Source organism: Callionymus lyra, chromosome 10, assembly GCF_982586985.1.
Source record: "Callionymus lyra chromosome 10, fCalLyr1.hap1.1, whole genome shotgun sequence".
Taxonomy (NCBI): domain Eukaryota; kingdom Metazoa; phylum Chordata; class Actinopteri; order Syngnathiformes; family Callionymidae; genus Callionymus; species Callionymus lyra.
In genome coordinates, this window is record NC_141827.1 from 10,311,642 (window position 1) to 10,328,203 (window position 16,562).

At 40.1% G+C, this 16,562-nt stretch overlaps 2 protein-coding genes across 3 annotated transcripts; both read left to right on the forward strand.

Annotated features, from left to right (window-relative positions):
• The first annotated feature begins 1,096 nt into the window (after nt 1-1,096).
• cdkn1a (cyclin dependent kinase inhibitor 1A) lies at nt 1,097-5,622 on the forward strand. 2 transcript variants are annotated; one of them, XM_087801769.1, is made up of 3 exons: nt 1,097-1,193; nt 3,702-4,140; nt 4,589-5,622. In XM_087801769.1, the coding sequence occupies exons 2-3, from the start codon at nt 3,711-3,713 to the stop codon at nt 4,639-4,641; spliced, it is 483 nt and encodes a 160-aa protein (XP_087657895.1). In that variant the 5' UTR covers nt 1,097-1,193; nt 3,702-3,710; the 3' UTR covers nt 4,642-5,622. The 2 variants fall into 2 exon arrangements, with proteins under 2 accessions (XP_087657895.1, XP_087657894.1); XM_087801768.1 differs by lacking the exon at nt 1,097-1,193 and adding an exon at nt 3,042-3,099.
• tmcc2 (transmembrane and coiled-coil domain family 2) lies at nt 5,065-15,924 on the forward strand. Its single transcript, XM_087801029.1, has 7 exons — nt 5,065-5,170; nt 6,607-6,717; nt 6,895-7,076; nt 10,324-10,761; nt 12,865-13,475; nt 14,804-14,939; nt 15,010-15,924. The coding sequence occupies exons 1-7, from the start codon at nt 5,065-5,067 to the stop codon at nt 15,307-15,309; spliced, it is 1,884 nt and encodes a 627-aa protein (XP_087657155.1). The 3' UTR covers nt 15,310-15,924.
• Nucleotides 15,925-16,562: the final 638 nt, after the last annotated feature.

Below are 16,562 nucleotides of genomic sequence, written 5' to 3' on the forward strand. Positions count from 1 at the left end.
ACACCCAGAAAACATGAGATAAATCTACCTTAACTTTAAATATCTACAGATTTCGTTTAATTTTATTTTTTCGCTGAAGTGCATATTGCTTTAAATCTATAAATAGATTTGGTTGAACTGTCATTATACAGATGAAGACATGTTACATCTGGAAGAATAACAGTCGTTTAGTTTTTTAATCTTCCACCAAATGGTCACCCAGGTCGTTAAAAACACCTTTATTAAGTATAAATCCATAATATAGATGGAACTTTTATTTCGCTATGTCTTCTTTAGGAATTTTATTTTGAGGACACAGGAGATAGAATTACAATAAAATACCAAACATCTAAAAATATATACCTATTTAATAATCATGTTATAATAATCTACGTTTCACTCATAACTCAAGATACATCAAAAATATCCATATTAGATTTTAATATTATTTAATTAATTGTTTGATATTGTTCTATATGAAAATATATATTGGTTTATTTTCTCACCCTTTTTTTTTGTTATTTGAAGTACTTTTTAAATACACAATCACCTAATGTATGTCAAAAAACACGAAACAATAAATCAAACAAACTACTAAAAATATATGTACACCTATGTTTGTTAACAAACTAAAAAACATGTAAGTGGTTTAAAGTGAACTCAAGTGTCGTATAAGAACGTAATTAAAATGACAGTTTGCATAAAAGCATTTGCTTGACAGATTTACTTTAAAACATAAATAAATCAGATTATTTCAAGTGTCAAAAACCTCTATTAATTCTTGTAAAATATCCATTTAAAAACGCAAAACATTTTTCCTGAAAGTAGGTCAAATATTTTTCTTGCAAAACAGGTCAAAGTGCGCGGTCTACATTTTCCACGCGCGCAGACAAAAAGTAGTCGCGCCCTCTCCTCGCGCATGCGCACTGGGACTCCGCGCAGCGCTGGGACGTCCTGTGTTGGAATCTCCTTCGACCCCGGAGTCAAGGGTTCACGTGCGCTCACTTTTTTGACCTGGATAATTCCCCGCGTGGACCAGGCTCCTCCCACCCTTGCAGGGGCCCCGCCCAGGAGCCTTATAAACCCCCGGACCCTCCGCTCGGCTCTCAAGGATACTCAGGCTTTGACCAAGAACCGACGAGTCCAGAAGGATTTTCTTCGGCGACATTAACGCGACACAGAAAGTTCTACTTGTCTCTGGAAACAATAGAAATGTAAGTTAACTTTTTATTTTCTATTTATAAATACTACAATAGAAATGTAAGTTAACTTTTTAGATTCTATTTATAAATACTACAATAGAAATGTAAGTTTACTTTTTAGATTCTATTTATAAATACTACAATAGAAATGTAAGTTTACTTTTTAGATTCTATTTATAAATACTACAATAGAAATGTAAGTTTACTTTTTAGATTCTATTTATAAATACTACAGTATAAATGTAAGTCAACTTTTTGTATTCTATTTATAAATACTACAATAGAAATGTAAGTCAACTTTTTATATTCTATTTATAAATACTACAATAGAAATGTAAGTTAACTTTTTATATTCTATTTATAAATACTACAATAGAAATGTAACTTACCTTTTTATATTATATTTATAAATACTACAATATAAATGTAAGTTAACTTTTTATATTATATTTATAAATACTACAATAGAAATGTAAGTTAACTTTTTGTATTCTATTTATAAATACTTTGCTATTCACGGAGAAAAGTGTTTTTCTATAAGTTTTACTAGTTGTCTTCTATTATATATTCCGTATAAATACACGTTTATTTTAGTTGGATTTAAGGTCTTAGTACATGAACTGTGAGATATTCCGGGTGTTTTTTATGCCAGAGGAGGGGGGGGTGTGGGTGTGGGTGGGTGTTGACAGTACAACATTCCACGGAGCGACACGAGCTCGTGACTCACGTGGAACGGAGTAGTAAGTGGGCGGAGCCAAGGGAGCCAGAGTCTGACTTTCTCCCGCCACAGCGTTGAAAAGAAAACGTAACTCCGCCCCTGATCTGTCGTCACTTCCTGGGCGAACAAACGCGGAGTTCATGAAAAAATGAAAACATTTTCATGAAAAAAATATCTTTGCACACGTTTGAAGCGGATTCCGTGGAAATTTGAGTCAGAATTTTTGTGTAGTTTCTGAAAATGAAGCTTGAACCCTCGAATAGAATGTATAGGAATGCAGTGGGTGGGTGTGGCCCACAGGCTGGTTAATAATTTAGATAAATAATAAATAAAATAACGATTAACGAATAAGGGTTTTTAACACGTATAGTGTTGTGTTCTAGTTCAAACTTGGGTGATGAATACGTGAGTTTACACCCAGAAAACATGAGATAAATCTACCTTAACTTTAAATATCTACAGATGTCGTTTTATGTTACGTTTCGCTGAAGTGCATATTGCTTTAAAACTATAAATAGATTTGGTTGATCTGTCATTATACAGATGAAGACATGTTACATCTGGAAAAAATGAGTCGTTGAGTTTTGAAATCTACCACCTAGTGGTGACCCAGGTCGTTAAGTTTCATTTTTTATCTAAATCAGAATCAAAAACGGCTTTATTAAGTATAAATCCACAATAAAGATGGAACTTTTGTCTTCTTTAGGAAGTTTACATTTTATGTGTGCACACAGGAGATAGAATCACAATTAAAATAGAACAATATACACAAATATTCTTGTTTAATAAACTGTGTTTAATTTAATAACACGGTATTTTCTGGACAATAACTTATTATTTTGCAGTCGAGAGGCTCAAGCCAGGCTTCGCTATTAAACGCGTAATTCGTTTTTAAATTATGTTCACTCGATCCAAAGTTGATTCTATTGGTTCTGTTCCTCGTCCACACCCTCATGAAGGCCTATGGCGTCGAGTGGATTTACCACGAGCGCCCCCAAGTGGCGATTCTATGTCCCTACAAGCCGGTTTGAAAGTGGACTTGTCCTCAACATGCCCAGAACAGAACAGAGTCTATGTCTCGACATGTACCGAGACCTGGGCGGGTCCAGTGAGTCACGGGTCCAGTATATAAGCCTCTGAGACGGAACTAGAGTTTAAATCACGTCTTCGTTTGTTTGCTGTTGAACCTCCGCTGAAATGGTGAGCTTGGAAATTTAAAACTCTGAAGTAGTTCTTGAGCCGTTAGTTTTTTTGTTCATGTTTGTTCATGTTATCATGATGGAATTTTTACAAATGATATTTAAGGATTAAACGTTTTTATTGCGATTATCCATCGCTATTCATATGAAACCGAAGTAGAAATTACTTTTTAATATTTTATTACGTTTTATAAATAAATAATTATGTAAATAAATTTCTGTTTAAATGACATTTCTGAATTACAATTCGATTTGATGTTAGCAAACAACCTTTAGACTTTTTATTTGTACAAATTCAAATAATACAAATTAAACATAAAAAAACAGAAACAGTAAAACTAAGTGTGTATGTGTGTATATATGACTGTAACTTGACAATATTATAACAATGATAATCGGTATTTAATCTATAGTGACCAATAAATGCCTGTATGAACAATACAATACAAAGCAAAATTTCAAATATTTTTAAAACTGTATTTCAAACATCATCAAACTCTCGATCTCATCTCGCTCCTTAAGTTAGTATCTATATCAGGAGTGACCTTCCTGCCTCCATCCATCACCACTAACCAACTTTTCTTCCTCTCTTGTCTCCTGCAGTGTCGATCCATGGCCTCCAACAAGCCCTCCCTCAGCAGCCGACTGAACCTCCGAGGTAACGGCCCCGTACGTCGGAGCCTGTTCGGCCCCGTGGACAGCAGGCAGCTGAAGCAGGAGTACCACGCCGCCCTCCGTCAAGACATGGAAGAGGCGTCGCGGCGCTGGGGTTACGACTTCGCCCTGGACAGGCCTCTGAAGGACGGTGGATTCCAGTGGGAGGTCATCTCAGGGACCAAAGTCCCTCGAGTCTACCGGCCCAACAATCTGGGTGCGAAGAGAGCGGCGGGCCCCAGTAAAGCAGGAAGGGTGGCCCCGCCTCGGAGGGAGAAGGAAAACATTCCGGAGAACGAAAATGACGAGAACGTCTGTAATAACTGGAAGAGAGGAGAGAGGACGCCACAGAAGGAGAGCTTGAAAAGGAAGCAGACCAACATTACAGGTGAATATTACAGTAGGGGTGTGTATTGGCCAGATTATTGTGATACAGTAGGAACAAGGATATATTTGTAGTATTGTCGAGTACTTAACTGGTGTTACAGAATTTACAGACCTCATGACTTTTGATGAAGTCTTAACTGCTCTTTAAAAAAAAATCCAAACGTCAGCTTTAGACTGTATCCTCTCGACCTCAGTGAGAATTAATTGTTCCTTCAGCTGCAGAGGACGAAATGACTGCTGCCATCTAGTGGCTGGAGATTTAATTGTAACAGTAAAATCAACATTCTCCGTGAATATTTGCATTTTAAATGTAAATAAATGAATCAAATTATTTTATTTTACACAAATATATACCAAAAAGAACTATAGATTATTTTTTGAAGTGTGATTTGAAAGCCATATTAAAAATCAATACAATGGTGTTTAATATCAATACTTGTGCTCAACAGATTTCTACCAGGCCAAGCGAAGAATGGTGATGCAGCAAAAGTCTGCCGAGTAAACGCTGCTCTGTTAAGGACCAACACTCAGGAACGGTTCTGACGAGACTCACTAAAAACTCACTAAAGACGCTGGGAACTCTACGTAAGGGGGGTGGGGGGGTGATCAGGGTACTGTCTTGTCTATGAGGGGAGATGTATCACCGGGACAGAGACGACTGTTGACGGATGAATATGAAGTTCTGACTGAGATTTCACTTCAAACTCGGGGCTGAAGAGTCTTTTTATCTAATCGAGGAGCACATTCCTGTTGACACTTGAACGCGAGGATCACTCAGACCAGTCTCATCTGTGATGAAGAATATTTGGCTGTGTTTTTTTTATACAATGTTTTTTTATACCAGGGAGACCAATCATGTTTTTTAAATACTTCGGTGTCCACGCAACATGTACTGACAGGAAATGGCTTGAAAAGTTGTGATATCATGCAGATGTTTAGGATTGAAAAAGCAGAAGTGCCATCATGTCCTCCCCGCAGACTTGATCTTGGGTCTCGTCACACGTCCAGTCCAGAGTCTGGCTCTAAGAATTGTAAGCTAGAAGAGGTTTATTCAGAAATATACTGTATATATTTATCAGAGAAGTATCTATTAAGCCTAACAATGCACTTAAAAGTAGCATAACCATAAATTGTTGCAGTATTGCACAGTCAGCATTTTTGATAAGAGGCATCTTGACCAGATTTATTTCGGTTTCAGAAGAACCCTTGAAAAAAAAAAACGCTATATTTTACTTTATGTGACCAACATCCATGATCTCTTAGTCCATGTTGGCGATCCTGCTGCCACACGAGACGATAGGAGAACTTACATCAACAAGAGCGTCACCCCAAATGATGAAAGCACTTCTGTTTTTAGATGCTCATGAACAGGTTCTACGAAAACTATCTATTATGTTATTTATTGTTCGTCCTCTTACTTGTTATTCCATGTACACTTGTCAATGAATTATGAGAATTGAAATTAAAATATTTCAATTAAAAAGGATGTGTGTATTTCATCGTTGACTCGATTATAATGGGTTTCTTCAAATCAATCTGATTTCCTCCCAAAGTCTGTATACTTATAGAGGTTAAATTAGTGAAAGATTAGTTTTATTTCTATTTCTTTTTTATCGATCTAAGGAGTTCTATAAAAATATGTCCAAATGTTTTTTAAATTGTAAAATTCAGCCACTTTTAATTATTTTCATTTAATTTGCCCATTATTGGAAAGTATGTATAAACAGTATAACACTGGTTTAATAACAAAACATTTCATGATTAAAACAATTAATTCATTCTAAAGAAAAACTTTAGTGCAAAAAACTAGTGAGAAGTAGACACAGTGACCTAAAAAAGTATTTCTCTCCAAGTTGCAGTAAGTCTCGCATCATGACCATGTTTTTAACTTATTACTTTATAAAGTTCTCCCCCCGTCTGTATTCTGGGCGAAGGAGAGGTTACGAGAGCGGAGTCCATTATGACATGATAACCGGCTACTCCTCCAGCCAGCTGTAATCACGGCCCGCTTTGTTTATAGAACAAGTCCAATAAAAGTGGTGACTTCCGGGATTAATGACGCGCAGTGACAGACATCAATGCTTGACCAATCACAACAGAGAGGGTTTGGTTGTGGTAAACAATAGTTAATGTCAAGAAAAGTTTTCAGTGGGTGGGGCTTGAGATACTTTTTTATATGTAAATATTTCAATGAAAAGAGAGTTTTGTACAAACAGACACTGATGAGACAATAGAGTCCAACATCTATTTAAGAAACACTTAAATCTACACTTAAGTTGACCCTTATGTAAAGAATAATGTCCATAAATATTATCTTTCCACGTGTAAACATCATATTGATCAGTTAGCAAACTGGCTAACTCTCCAAAACATTTGTTAGCATTTTCTAGAAACAAATATTGAAACACACACACACACACACACCTACACAGACTCTGTCGTGTACTCGTTGTGCACCGCTCTCTAGCTCCCCCTCCCTTCCACCTCTGGCACCTGCACGCCTGCGCCAACCTCTCCCATCCCCCCGCCGCCATCCGTCCCTCTGCTCCCTCGTCCATTACAGGACAGGACGGCCAGCGTTTGTGCGAGAGCCGCCAGGGGGGAGGCGGGGGAGGACGACAGCAGCAGGAGAAAGAGAGAGAGAGGGAGGGAGAGAGGGAGAGAGAGAGAGAGAGAGGGAGGAGGAAGAGGAGGAGGCTGCAGATATCGATGGCACTAACAATGGAGCTGTAGGATCCAGCGAGGTGATAGTCAGCCAAACAACGGCTGGGGGTGAAGATATTTGAGGGAGGGAGGGAGGGGGCTCCTCCTCACTGCTGCCGGCCAGGAGGAGGAGGAGGAGGAGGAGGAGGAGGAGGAGGAGGAGGAGGAGGAGGAGGAGGAGGATGGGCCTCAAACACAGACTTGCAATGGCACTGCACAAATTGGATTAAAGCAGTATGGTAACGTTTCTGATTTAATTTTATCACCTCACTGTGTTCCCCCCCCCGCTCATGTGTCCGTGTCGCCATCCTCATCTTCATCCTCGACCATCATCCCGAGGAGCCATCGCTGCACGCCGCCGTGTTGTCCTGCATCACCTCCACCGGCCACCGCAGCCCTCCTCCACCACCACCACCACCACCACCCGCCGCCGCTCTCGTGGTCGTGACCTATTTTGTGCGTCTGTGTTTTCGAACTCGTGTCATGGAGCCTCGTCACGCTCCTGTGCAATAAATCATCCCCGGGGCCGGAGGAACCGGAGCGAGATCCGTGACATGTGTTCTGATGATGGCCGGTGCTGACGTTTTCACGTGGAGGGGTTGAAAAAAAAAGCTGCGTCTGTAACCGGGGGATCCCCCTCATGGATCCCCCTCATAGATCCCCCTCATAGATCCCCTCATGGATCAATAGAACCTCCTTGTTTGTGTCAGAGAGAGGCCTCACTCTGATGACATTTCTGCTGCTGACCTAAAACTCATGTCATAAACAAAACAAAACCATAAACAGAAAAGATAGAATCCTCGATCCAACACACTCTTGGTTCGTCTCACAAACATCTGACGGTTCCATCAGTTGCTCGGCGTCAGATGATGAACGTGCCAGACCTCATTAGGCAGCGTCTTGCTCAAGGGCACTTGTAAGCAGTCGGACCGGAGCGTCGGACGGATGATTCAATTCCAGTCACTGATTTACGCATCATCAGCTTGTTTAGCCGCCGCGGGTGAGTCACTCTCCGTGACCTCAGCGAGTCTTTTATTTTGAATTTATTTTTATTATTAGTTAAAGTTCAACTCTGATAGGAGTATTTATTGCCCCCAAAAAGACTGAAGTGGCTATAAAACAAATATTAAAACGTATTAAGCAATAAAATAAAAGATCTTAGCATATTTAGACTTTTTTGTTACTTAATTTTGTATTAGTATTTAAGATATATTAAGGCTTTTCGATCCTTTATGTAGACTTGATGGCCCCTCAAAAGAGTCTCTCTATAAATGTGGCCCCTGAGGGAATTGAACTAATCACCACTGACCCCCATTTTTTTTAATTGAATTTAAGTAAAAAAATTCATTGTAGAAAATTTATTTTTGATTTTTTGGAATTAGTTTATCAAACTTAAATGTGTGAATTAAATTTTCAACGTACAAAGAATTGAATTTAGTTATTGGAACAAAATAATGACACACTTGGTAAAACAACAATATGTCAAACAAAAAGTTTCAATATTCAAATGTTAAATTCAACTCTTCGATGTTATGATGACACAGATTCACGTCCATAGTAACACTAAAATAATCTAAACTTTGACAACAAGTTCTTAACCAATCAAGAAGATTTTATAGGTGTGTTAAGTCTGTGTATAATCATAGACATCTATAATCTCAATATACCAAGTATCTACTTTAATTGTGGCTGAACCATCAAGCGGGCCACATAAAATGACCTGGTGGGTTGCATTTTGGCCCCTGGGCCATGTGTTTGACTATAACCGACATATGCAAAGACAGAGAATTCATCAACAATATTCCTTCCAAAGCTCTGATGGACACAGACGGCGGAATCCAAATCCTTTTTTTAGGTTAAAGTACAATTCTGCTTCTCTGATCTGGCATTTTGACTTTCTGCTAACTTTAGACCCCCCGAGCAAGTTGGTCCACTTTTATAGATGAGATTTTAAAAAACATCAGGAAGTCCCTTCATACCAACGAGCGCTCGGTTGTGGGTCGAGCCCCTTCATAGATCGTGGATGTTTGACGTTCCTCTCGTCCCTCACGGACCCCCCGGGGGGCCAAACCTGGATCCTGCCTGAGCTACAGCGACGACACATGTTATCTGAGGAGGAGAAAAGGAATAGAATTGTGAATGGGATCACGTTTCAAATATGATCTGATCTCAGACGAAGGATTAAAGGGCAGGTTTAATGTTTCTAATCTGGATTAAGTGTCGAAGGCGGATCCTTCAGTGATCCATACGGCCTCGACCGGGCGTCTGAGCCGCTGAGAAGCTGTCGGCGTTTATCAGATTTAACTGCAGGAGGTTCATCAGAGAGACTTCACGTGTCATGAATATTGTGTGTCGGATTGAATCAACGAAAAGCCTTCGACATCACAGGTAAATTTACCTGTAGTTAGAGGCGAAGAAAGCATTAAAAAAACAACCAGAATAGTTGTGAAAAAGGGCTTAAAAAAAATTGTTTTATGGCTTCTTACTGCTTTACTCAAATACCCGGGACGACAAAATGTCATTAGTTGGTAGAAAACAAATGTATTTTAAAGATTTCTTCTGTGTATTTATCTTCTGTTCACAACATATGTTCACTCTTTGCGCTTGATGGATCTACTGACTCCTTTGAGAAACATCGTAAGACGTTTCTATTTGTTCAGGCTTTTCCTTGATTTTCTGGAAGTCCTGTTGTGTTATCAGTTTTATCTTGATCTTTAAAATATATACTGTATTGAATATTGTTTTGATTGTTTGAGCGCTTTGTGAACCTGGTCTGGAAAAGCGCTATACAAATAAAAATTACTTACTTACTTAAAAAAACAACCAGAATAGTTGTGAAAAAGTGCTTAAAACCTTTGTTGTATGGCTTCTTAATGCTTTACTCACATACTTGGGACGACAAAATGTCATTAGGTGGTAGAAAACAAATGTATTTTAAAGATTTCTTCTGTGTATTTATCTTCTATTCAGTTCCATTTACAAGTCGTTCACATGTTGTCATGACGTTATTGTCTTTGATGTATCGTCTATGAAGTAATAATGGTTGTTTGGGCATTTATTTACTACATAACTTTAATCTTACGTTCGTATATTACTACGTATTGAAAATATTTAAACTCAAGGTCTGAAAAATGGATGTACAAATGTCCCTCGTTTATGTTCTGAACCCCCATCACATCGAAGGAAATCTAAGTAACTGATAACTAGCTTGTAACGGTGGCCTGAACAGCTCCATAATGCTTTGCCGCCCAGCAAACCAATAACAGCTGTCGATCACTTTTATCATAGCAACATAGACATAGAATTGTAATAAAGTATTGCGGTGAACAACTAGTCATAGCTAAATAGATCAGTGTGTAGAAAAGCATCATGGGAGTTCACTGAAATCAGTGAAACAGCAAGTTTACAGAACATTAACCTCATCAGTAAAGTTGTTCTTCACCTCAAAACTTCTGTCGTCTGACTCTGCTCGTCTCCTCAGCTGGATAAGAGTGAGGTGGCAACTCTCGGCCTCCCCTCCACCACCAGCCATGGAGGTTCTGACAGCAACATCAGCACCGACGGAGCAGCAGCGGCGGCGGCGGCGGCGGCTTCGGCTGCAGCGGCGTCCACGTCCGCGGCCCCGACCGGCGGCGGCGCCGAGGCGGCCCCCTGGCCCAGCGAGCCCCAGCGGACCCGCGTGGCCCTGGAGCACCTGCAGCAGAAGATCCTGAAGGTGACCGAGCAGATCCGCGTGGAGCAGGAGGCCCGCGACGACAACGTGGCCGAGTACCTGAAGCTGGCCCACAACGCCGACAAGCAACAGGCGTCCAGGATCAAGCAGGTGTTCGAGAAGAAGAACCAGAAGTCGGCGCAGACCATCGCACACTTGCACAAGAAGTTGGAGCATTATCACAAGAAGCTGAAGGAGATCGAACAGGTGGGTCACATGTGGGACTAGAAGTGTGTTTCGTCAAGAACGAAGAATGTCGAGTACTTGACTCTGGTGTTTTGATAGTGTAGTAACAAGTATATATTTGTAGTATTGTTGAGTACTTGACTCTGGTGTTGTGATAGTGTAGTAACAAGTATATATGTGTAGTATTGTCGAGTACTTGACTCTGGTGTTGTGATAGTGTAGTAACAAGTATATATTTGTAGTATTGTCGAGTACTTGACTCTGGTGTTGTGATAGTGTAGTAACAAGTATATATTTGTAGTATTGTCGAGTACCTGACTCTGGTGTTGTGATAGTGTAGTAACAAGTATATATTTGTAGTATTGTCGAGTACCTGACTCTGGTGTTGTGATACTGTAGTAAAAAGTATATATTTGTAGTATTGTCGAGTACTTGACTCTGGTGTTGTGATAGTGTAGTAATAAGTATATATGTGTAGTATTGTCAAGTAATTGACTCTGGTGTTGTGATAGTGTAGTAACAAGTATATTTTTGTAGTATTGTCGAGTACCTGACTCTGGTGTTGTGATACTGTAGTAACAAGTATATATTTGTAGTATTGTCGAGTACTTGACTCTGGTGTTGTGATACTGTAGTAACAAGTATATATTTGTAGTATTGTCGAGTACTTGACTCTGGTGTTGTGATAGTGTAGTAATAAGTATATATGTGTAGTATTGTCGAGTACTTGACTTTGGTGTTTTGATAGTGTAGTAACAAGTATATATTGTAGTATTGTCGAGTACTTGGCTCTGGTGTTGTGATAGTGTAGTAACAAGTATATATTGTAGTATTGTCGAGTACTTGACTCTGGTGTTGTGATAGTGTAGTAACAAGTATATATTTGTAGTATTGTTGAGTACTTGACTCTGGTGTTGTGATAGTGTAGTAACAAGTATATATTTGTAGTATTGTCGAGTACTTGACTCTGGTGTTGTGATAGTGTAGTAACAAGTATATTTTTGTAGTATTGTCGAGTACCTGACTCTGGTGTTGTGATACTGTAGTAACAAGTATATATTTGTAGTATTGTCAAGTAATTGACTCTGGTGTTGTGATAGTGTAGTAACAAGTATATTTTTGTAGTATTGTCGAGTACCTGACTCTGGTGTTGTGATACTGTAGTAACAAGTATATATTTGTAGTATTGTCGAGTACTTGACTCTGGTGTTGTGATAGTGTAGTAACAAGTATATATTTGTAGTATTGTTGAGTACTTGACTCTGGTGTTGTGATAGTGTAGTAACAAGTATATATTTGTAGTATTGTCGAGTACTTGACTCTGGTGTTGTGATAGTGTAGTAACAAGTATATATTTGTAGTATTGTCGAGTACTTGACTCTGGTGTTGTGATAGTGTAGTAACAAGTATATATTTGTAGTATTGTCGAGTACCTGACTCTGGTGTTGTGATAGTGTAGTAACAAGTATATATTTGTAGTATTGTCGAGTACCTGACTCTGGTGTTGTGATACTGTAGTAACAAGTATATATTTGTAGTATTGTCGAGTACTTGACTCTGGTGTTGTGATAGTGTAGTTACAAGTATATATTGTAGTATTGTCGAGTACTTGACTCTGGTGTTGTGATAGTGTAGTAACAAGTATATATTTGTAGTATTGTCGAGTACTTGACTCTGGTATTGTGATAGTGTAGTAACAAGTATATATGTGTAGTATTGTCGAGTACTTGACTCTGGTATTGTGATAGTGTAGTAACAAGTATATATGTGTAGTATTGTCGAGTACTTGACTCTGGTGTTGTAATAGTGTAGTAACAAGTATATATTATAGTATTGTCGAGTACTTGGCTCTGGTGTTGTGATAGTGTAGTAACAAGTATATATTTGTAGTATTGTCGAGTACTTGACTCTGGTGTTGCAGTATTTACAGATCACATGACTCTTGACAAAGTCGTAACTCCATTCATTTGTTTTCAAACCAAAATATGTCCAAACATGCTGGAGTCCACTGTATCCTCTCGTCCTCAGTCATTGCTGGGATGTCACAGGATTTCATTGTTGCTTTAGCTACAAAGACGTGATGACAGAGTGTGACAGACACTGATTTCTACACGTGTCTTCCAGAATGGACCGGCTCGCCAACCAAAAGACGTCCTCCGGGACATGCAGCAGGGACTCAAGGACGTGGGGGCCAACGTTCGCGCCGGGATCAGCGGCTTCGGAGGCGGCGTGGTCGAGGGGGTCAAGGGCGGCGTGTCGGCCCTCACTCACACCGCCGTCGTGTCCAAACCCCGGGAGTTCGCCAGCCTCATCCGCAACAAGTTCGGCAGCGCCGACAACATCGCCCACCTCAAGGACACGCTGGAGGACGGGGTGGGGGTCCACTCGGACGACGCCCCGACCCCCCGCGCCCTGAGCGGGAGCGCCACCCTGGTCTCCAGCCCCAAGTACGGGAGCGACGACGACTGCTCCAGCGCTTCGTCGGGCTCGGCGGCGGGCAGCAACTCGGGCGGCGCGGGGATGGGGGCGGCCATGTTGGGGCCCACCATGGGGAGTCCCAGGCTGGACGGCCACCACCACCACCACGTCCACAGCTCCTGGGACTCGCTTCTGGAGGGCCTGCAGGAGATCAAAGCCAGCCAGGCTCACATGGAGGACGACATCGATGACATGAAAGGACAACTGCAGAGCGACTACTCGTACATGACTCAGTGTCTGCAGGAGGAGCGATACAGGTACATGACATTATGTATGTCAGTGCCAGCAGAATACTGCATTCATTCAACTATTCAAATGTTGAATCTTTGCTTTTATTTAGGCATAATTGAGTTTAATATTTTTAGCAATTGAATTCATCATTTGTATATATTTTTAATTTTTTATCATTTATTTAAAAAAAATTAAATAGAATAGTTTTTATAGACCAGTGCTGTGTCTCAAATCACATACTAGCATATTCAAAGTTAGTATTTTTAGTGCATAAGTGCATCTCAATTCTTTAGTGCATAAGTGCACACTAAATTAGCGTACTAAAACGCAAAACTGAGCACGGTTCGATGGACACTATCCACCCTAAACAGCCGCCATCTTAATGACGTTTTAAACGGAAGTTACGTCATATATAAATGCATATATATGCATATACTTACAGGTGCATTTTTCAGCAGCAGTAGAAGGATGACACGTCTTCAGTGCTGATACCAGCTTAAATATCTCGCGAATATTTAGATTCTCATTTTTTCTTTATTTCTTTTTTCAAACTTGCAAAAGGTGCTGCCAGCAGGTGTCGCTAGCGTTCAAACAGCTGGTTGAAATCATCCTTAAATGGTAGTAGAAGAAGAAGCTGTCGCGTCATTTCCTGTTAGTGTGTAGCAGCAGTGTTGAAACATTTGATGATTCATGATTTGAAACATACTATCTGTGGAGAATTTACGTACTAGTTAGTACGTACACTATCCTGATGCGTACTAACTTCTAGTATACTAAGAGAAGTATGCGATTTGAGACACAGCAATAGAGTTTGATATACTAATGCCAATAATTCTAAAAATACATTTCCTAAATTCAATATTCCTTTATTTGTAGCCTTTTTTAATTCAATATAAATATTTTGGTATGATATTGACAACTGACCAGACTGATCCAATCGACCCCTGACCTTTTGAATCCACAACAAACTGTGAAACTACCATTAGTTGCCAAAAGAGCTTGATCTTTTATTACATATATTGAGTTTTGTTTTAATTGTTTAAGCGCTTTGTGACCCTGGTCTGGAAAAGCACTCGACAAATACAATAAACTTACTTACTAGATTGTCACATGATCAACTGCTTAACGCATGATTGGCTGAAAGTTCGATAATGTAGATACTGTTACTGCCAAAGATTTAATTTCAAATTCAGACTCCTTGGTTCCGTCAAATGTAGATTTTCTTTTGCCGCAGAACTTTAAACTACTTAAAGATTTTTGCTCTTGAGTTTGAGTTTGACATCGCTTAGACAGGTGAACGCTGATGACAAGATCATCATCAGCTCCATTAAGAGCTTCCTGTGACATCCCTCAGGTACGAACGTCTCGAAGAGCAGCTGAGCGACCTGACCGAGCTGCACCAGAACGAGATGACCAACCTCAAGCAAGAGCTGGCCAGCATGGAGGAGAAAGTGGCCTATCAGTCGTACGAGAGGGCGCGAGACATTCAGGTAAATCAAATGTATTCAAATGACCTTGTTTCTGGTTTCATCTGACGCCAAAGTGTTTTTTCCTTCTCAGGAGGCGGTGGAGTCCTGTCTGACCCGGGTCACCAAGCTGGAGCTGCAGCAGCAGCAGCAGCAGGTGGTCCAGTTGGAAGGCGTGGAGAACGCCAACGCCCGCGCCCTCCTGGGGAAGCTCATCAACGTCATCCTGGCGCTCATGGCCGTGCTGCTGGTCTTCGTCTCCACCCTGGCCAACTTCATCACCCCGCTGATGAAGACGCGGGCCCGGGTGACCTCCACCGTCCTGCTGACCCTGCTGCTCTTCATCCTGTGGAAGCACTGGGACTTCGTGGAGGTGTGGCTGCTCCCGGGCTGAGCTCCTCCAGGGAGGAGGGAATCAGAACAAGTCGGAAAAGACTGGAAATAGAACGTTGCCCTCGATGGAGGCGCGTCAGCGACTGCCAGAGTTCTCTTCATCCAGGAGGGAACAGGACTGTCTTCAGGGTTAAAGATCTTTCAAGACCTTCATCGTTCCGCTTCTATCCACAGTTTCAAACACCTGCTACATCGCTGTCACCAAAAAAAAACACAACAAAAAATGACTTTTCTAGTTATTTATGATACAAAAATCCAGACCTATGTAAAGAGTGAAGGACATTTTTGGAGGAAATGTTCTGATGAATGTCTGCTCATGCATGTCCTCGAACCACCACCACAACTTCTGCCATCGTGTTGACAATAATTACACACTTGTTGGTCGACAACACAACAGTGCCACGCCAGACTGTTCACGTGTCATCGCAGTGCTTTTTAGACCAATCGATTCCAGTCTTTGTCTCATTATTCAGGTTTAAAATAATAAAAAAAATAGGGATTTCATTGTACAGTGTGTCAAACCAAGAGGCATGTGGAAGTGTTTTTATCCAGTTTGCAGAACACAGACGCTGTTTTGATTAATAATGAGGAAATAAATTATTTCTTATGCAAGACTGCTTGACCTTTTATTTTAAAAATACTGAAGCATGCAGTTATGTTTGCGAATCTGATTATATATTTTAATAAAGATTAACATCAGATATTATGAGGATAGAAGGAGATGTCGATATTAAGATTTGTTATTTTATATTATCTTAAAAAACAGGAAACCATCAACTCACCAACTGTGGCTCTCTCTTATTACAGCTGGTTCGTCCTGTTCACAAATAACATTCCTTGTTGCAAGAAACAAACAATAAATCCGTTAAAATAAACAATGTTTGTTATGGATTTTTAAATTGAGAAATTAACATTACAATAAACAAACTAGGAGACATTGTTATCACCTATAGCAATAAAATGTTATTTTGCTTGTTTTCATAAACGAATATGTTGCTGCTGCAACGTACGTGACGTCACAACATAGTTTAAAAGCTAGCTAGTACGATGCTAGCTGGCGCTAGCTCCGGCATCCTCAGTGCGCATGCTCGCTTGAAAAATCCGCATCAGATAATATTCACAATTAAATATTTTTAAAAATACATTATTCAGCATCAATATTTATACTGTTTGAAAGCTAATGGGAAAATCTAATTAAACTAAAATACTACGGATAAATAATCAGGTGTAGTTCGCTATCCCGCCGGACGGGGG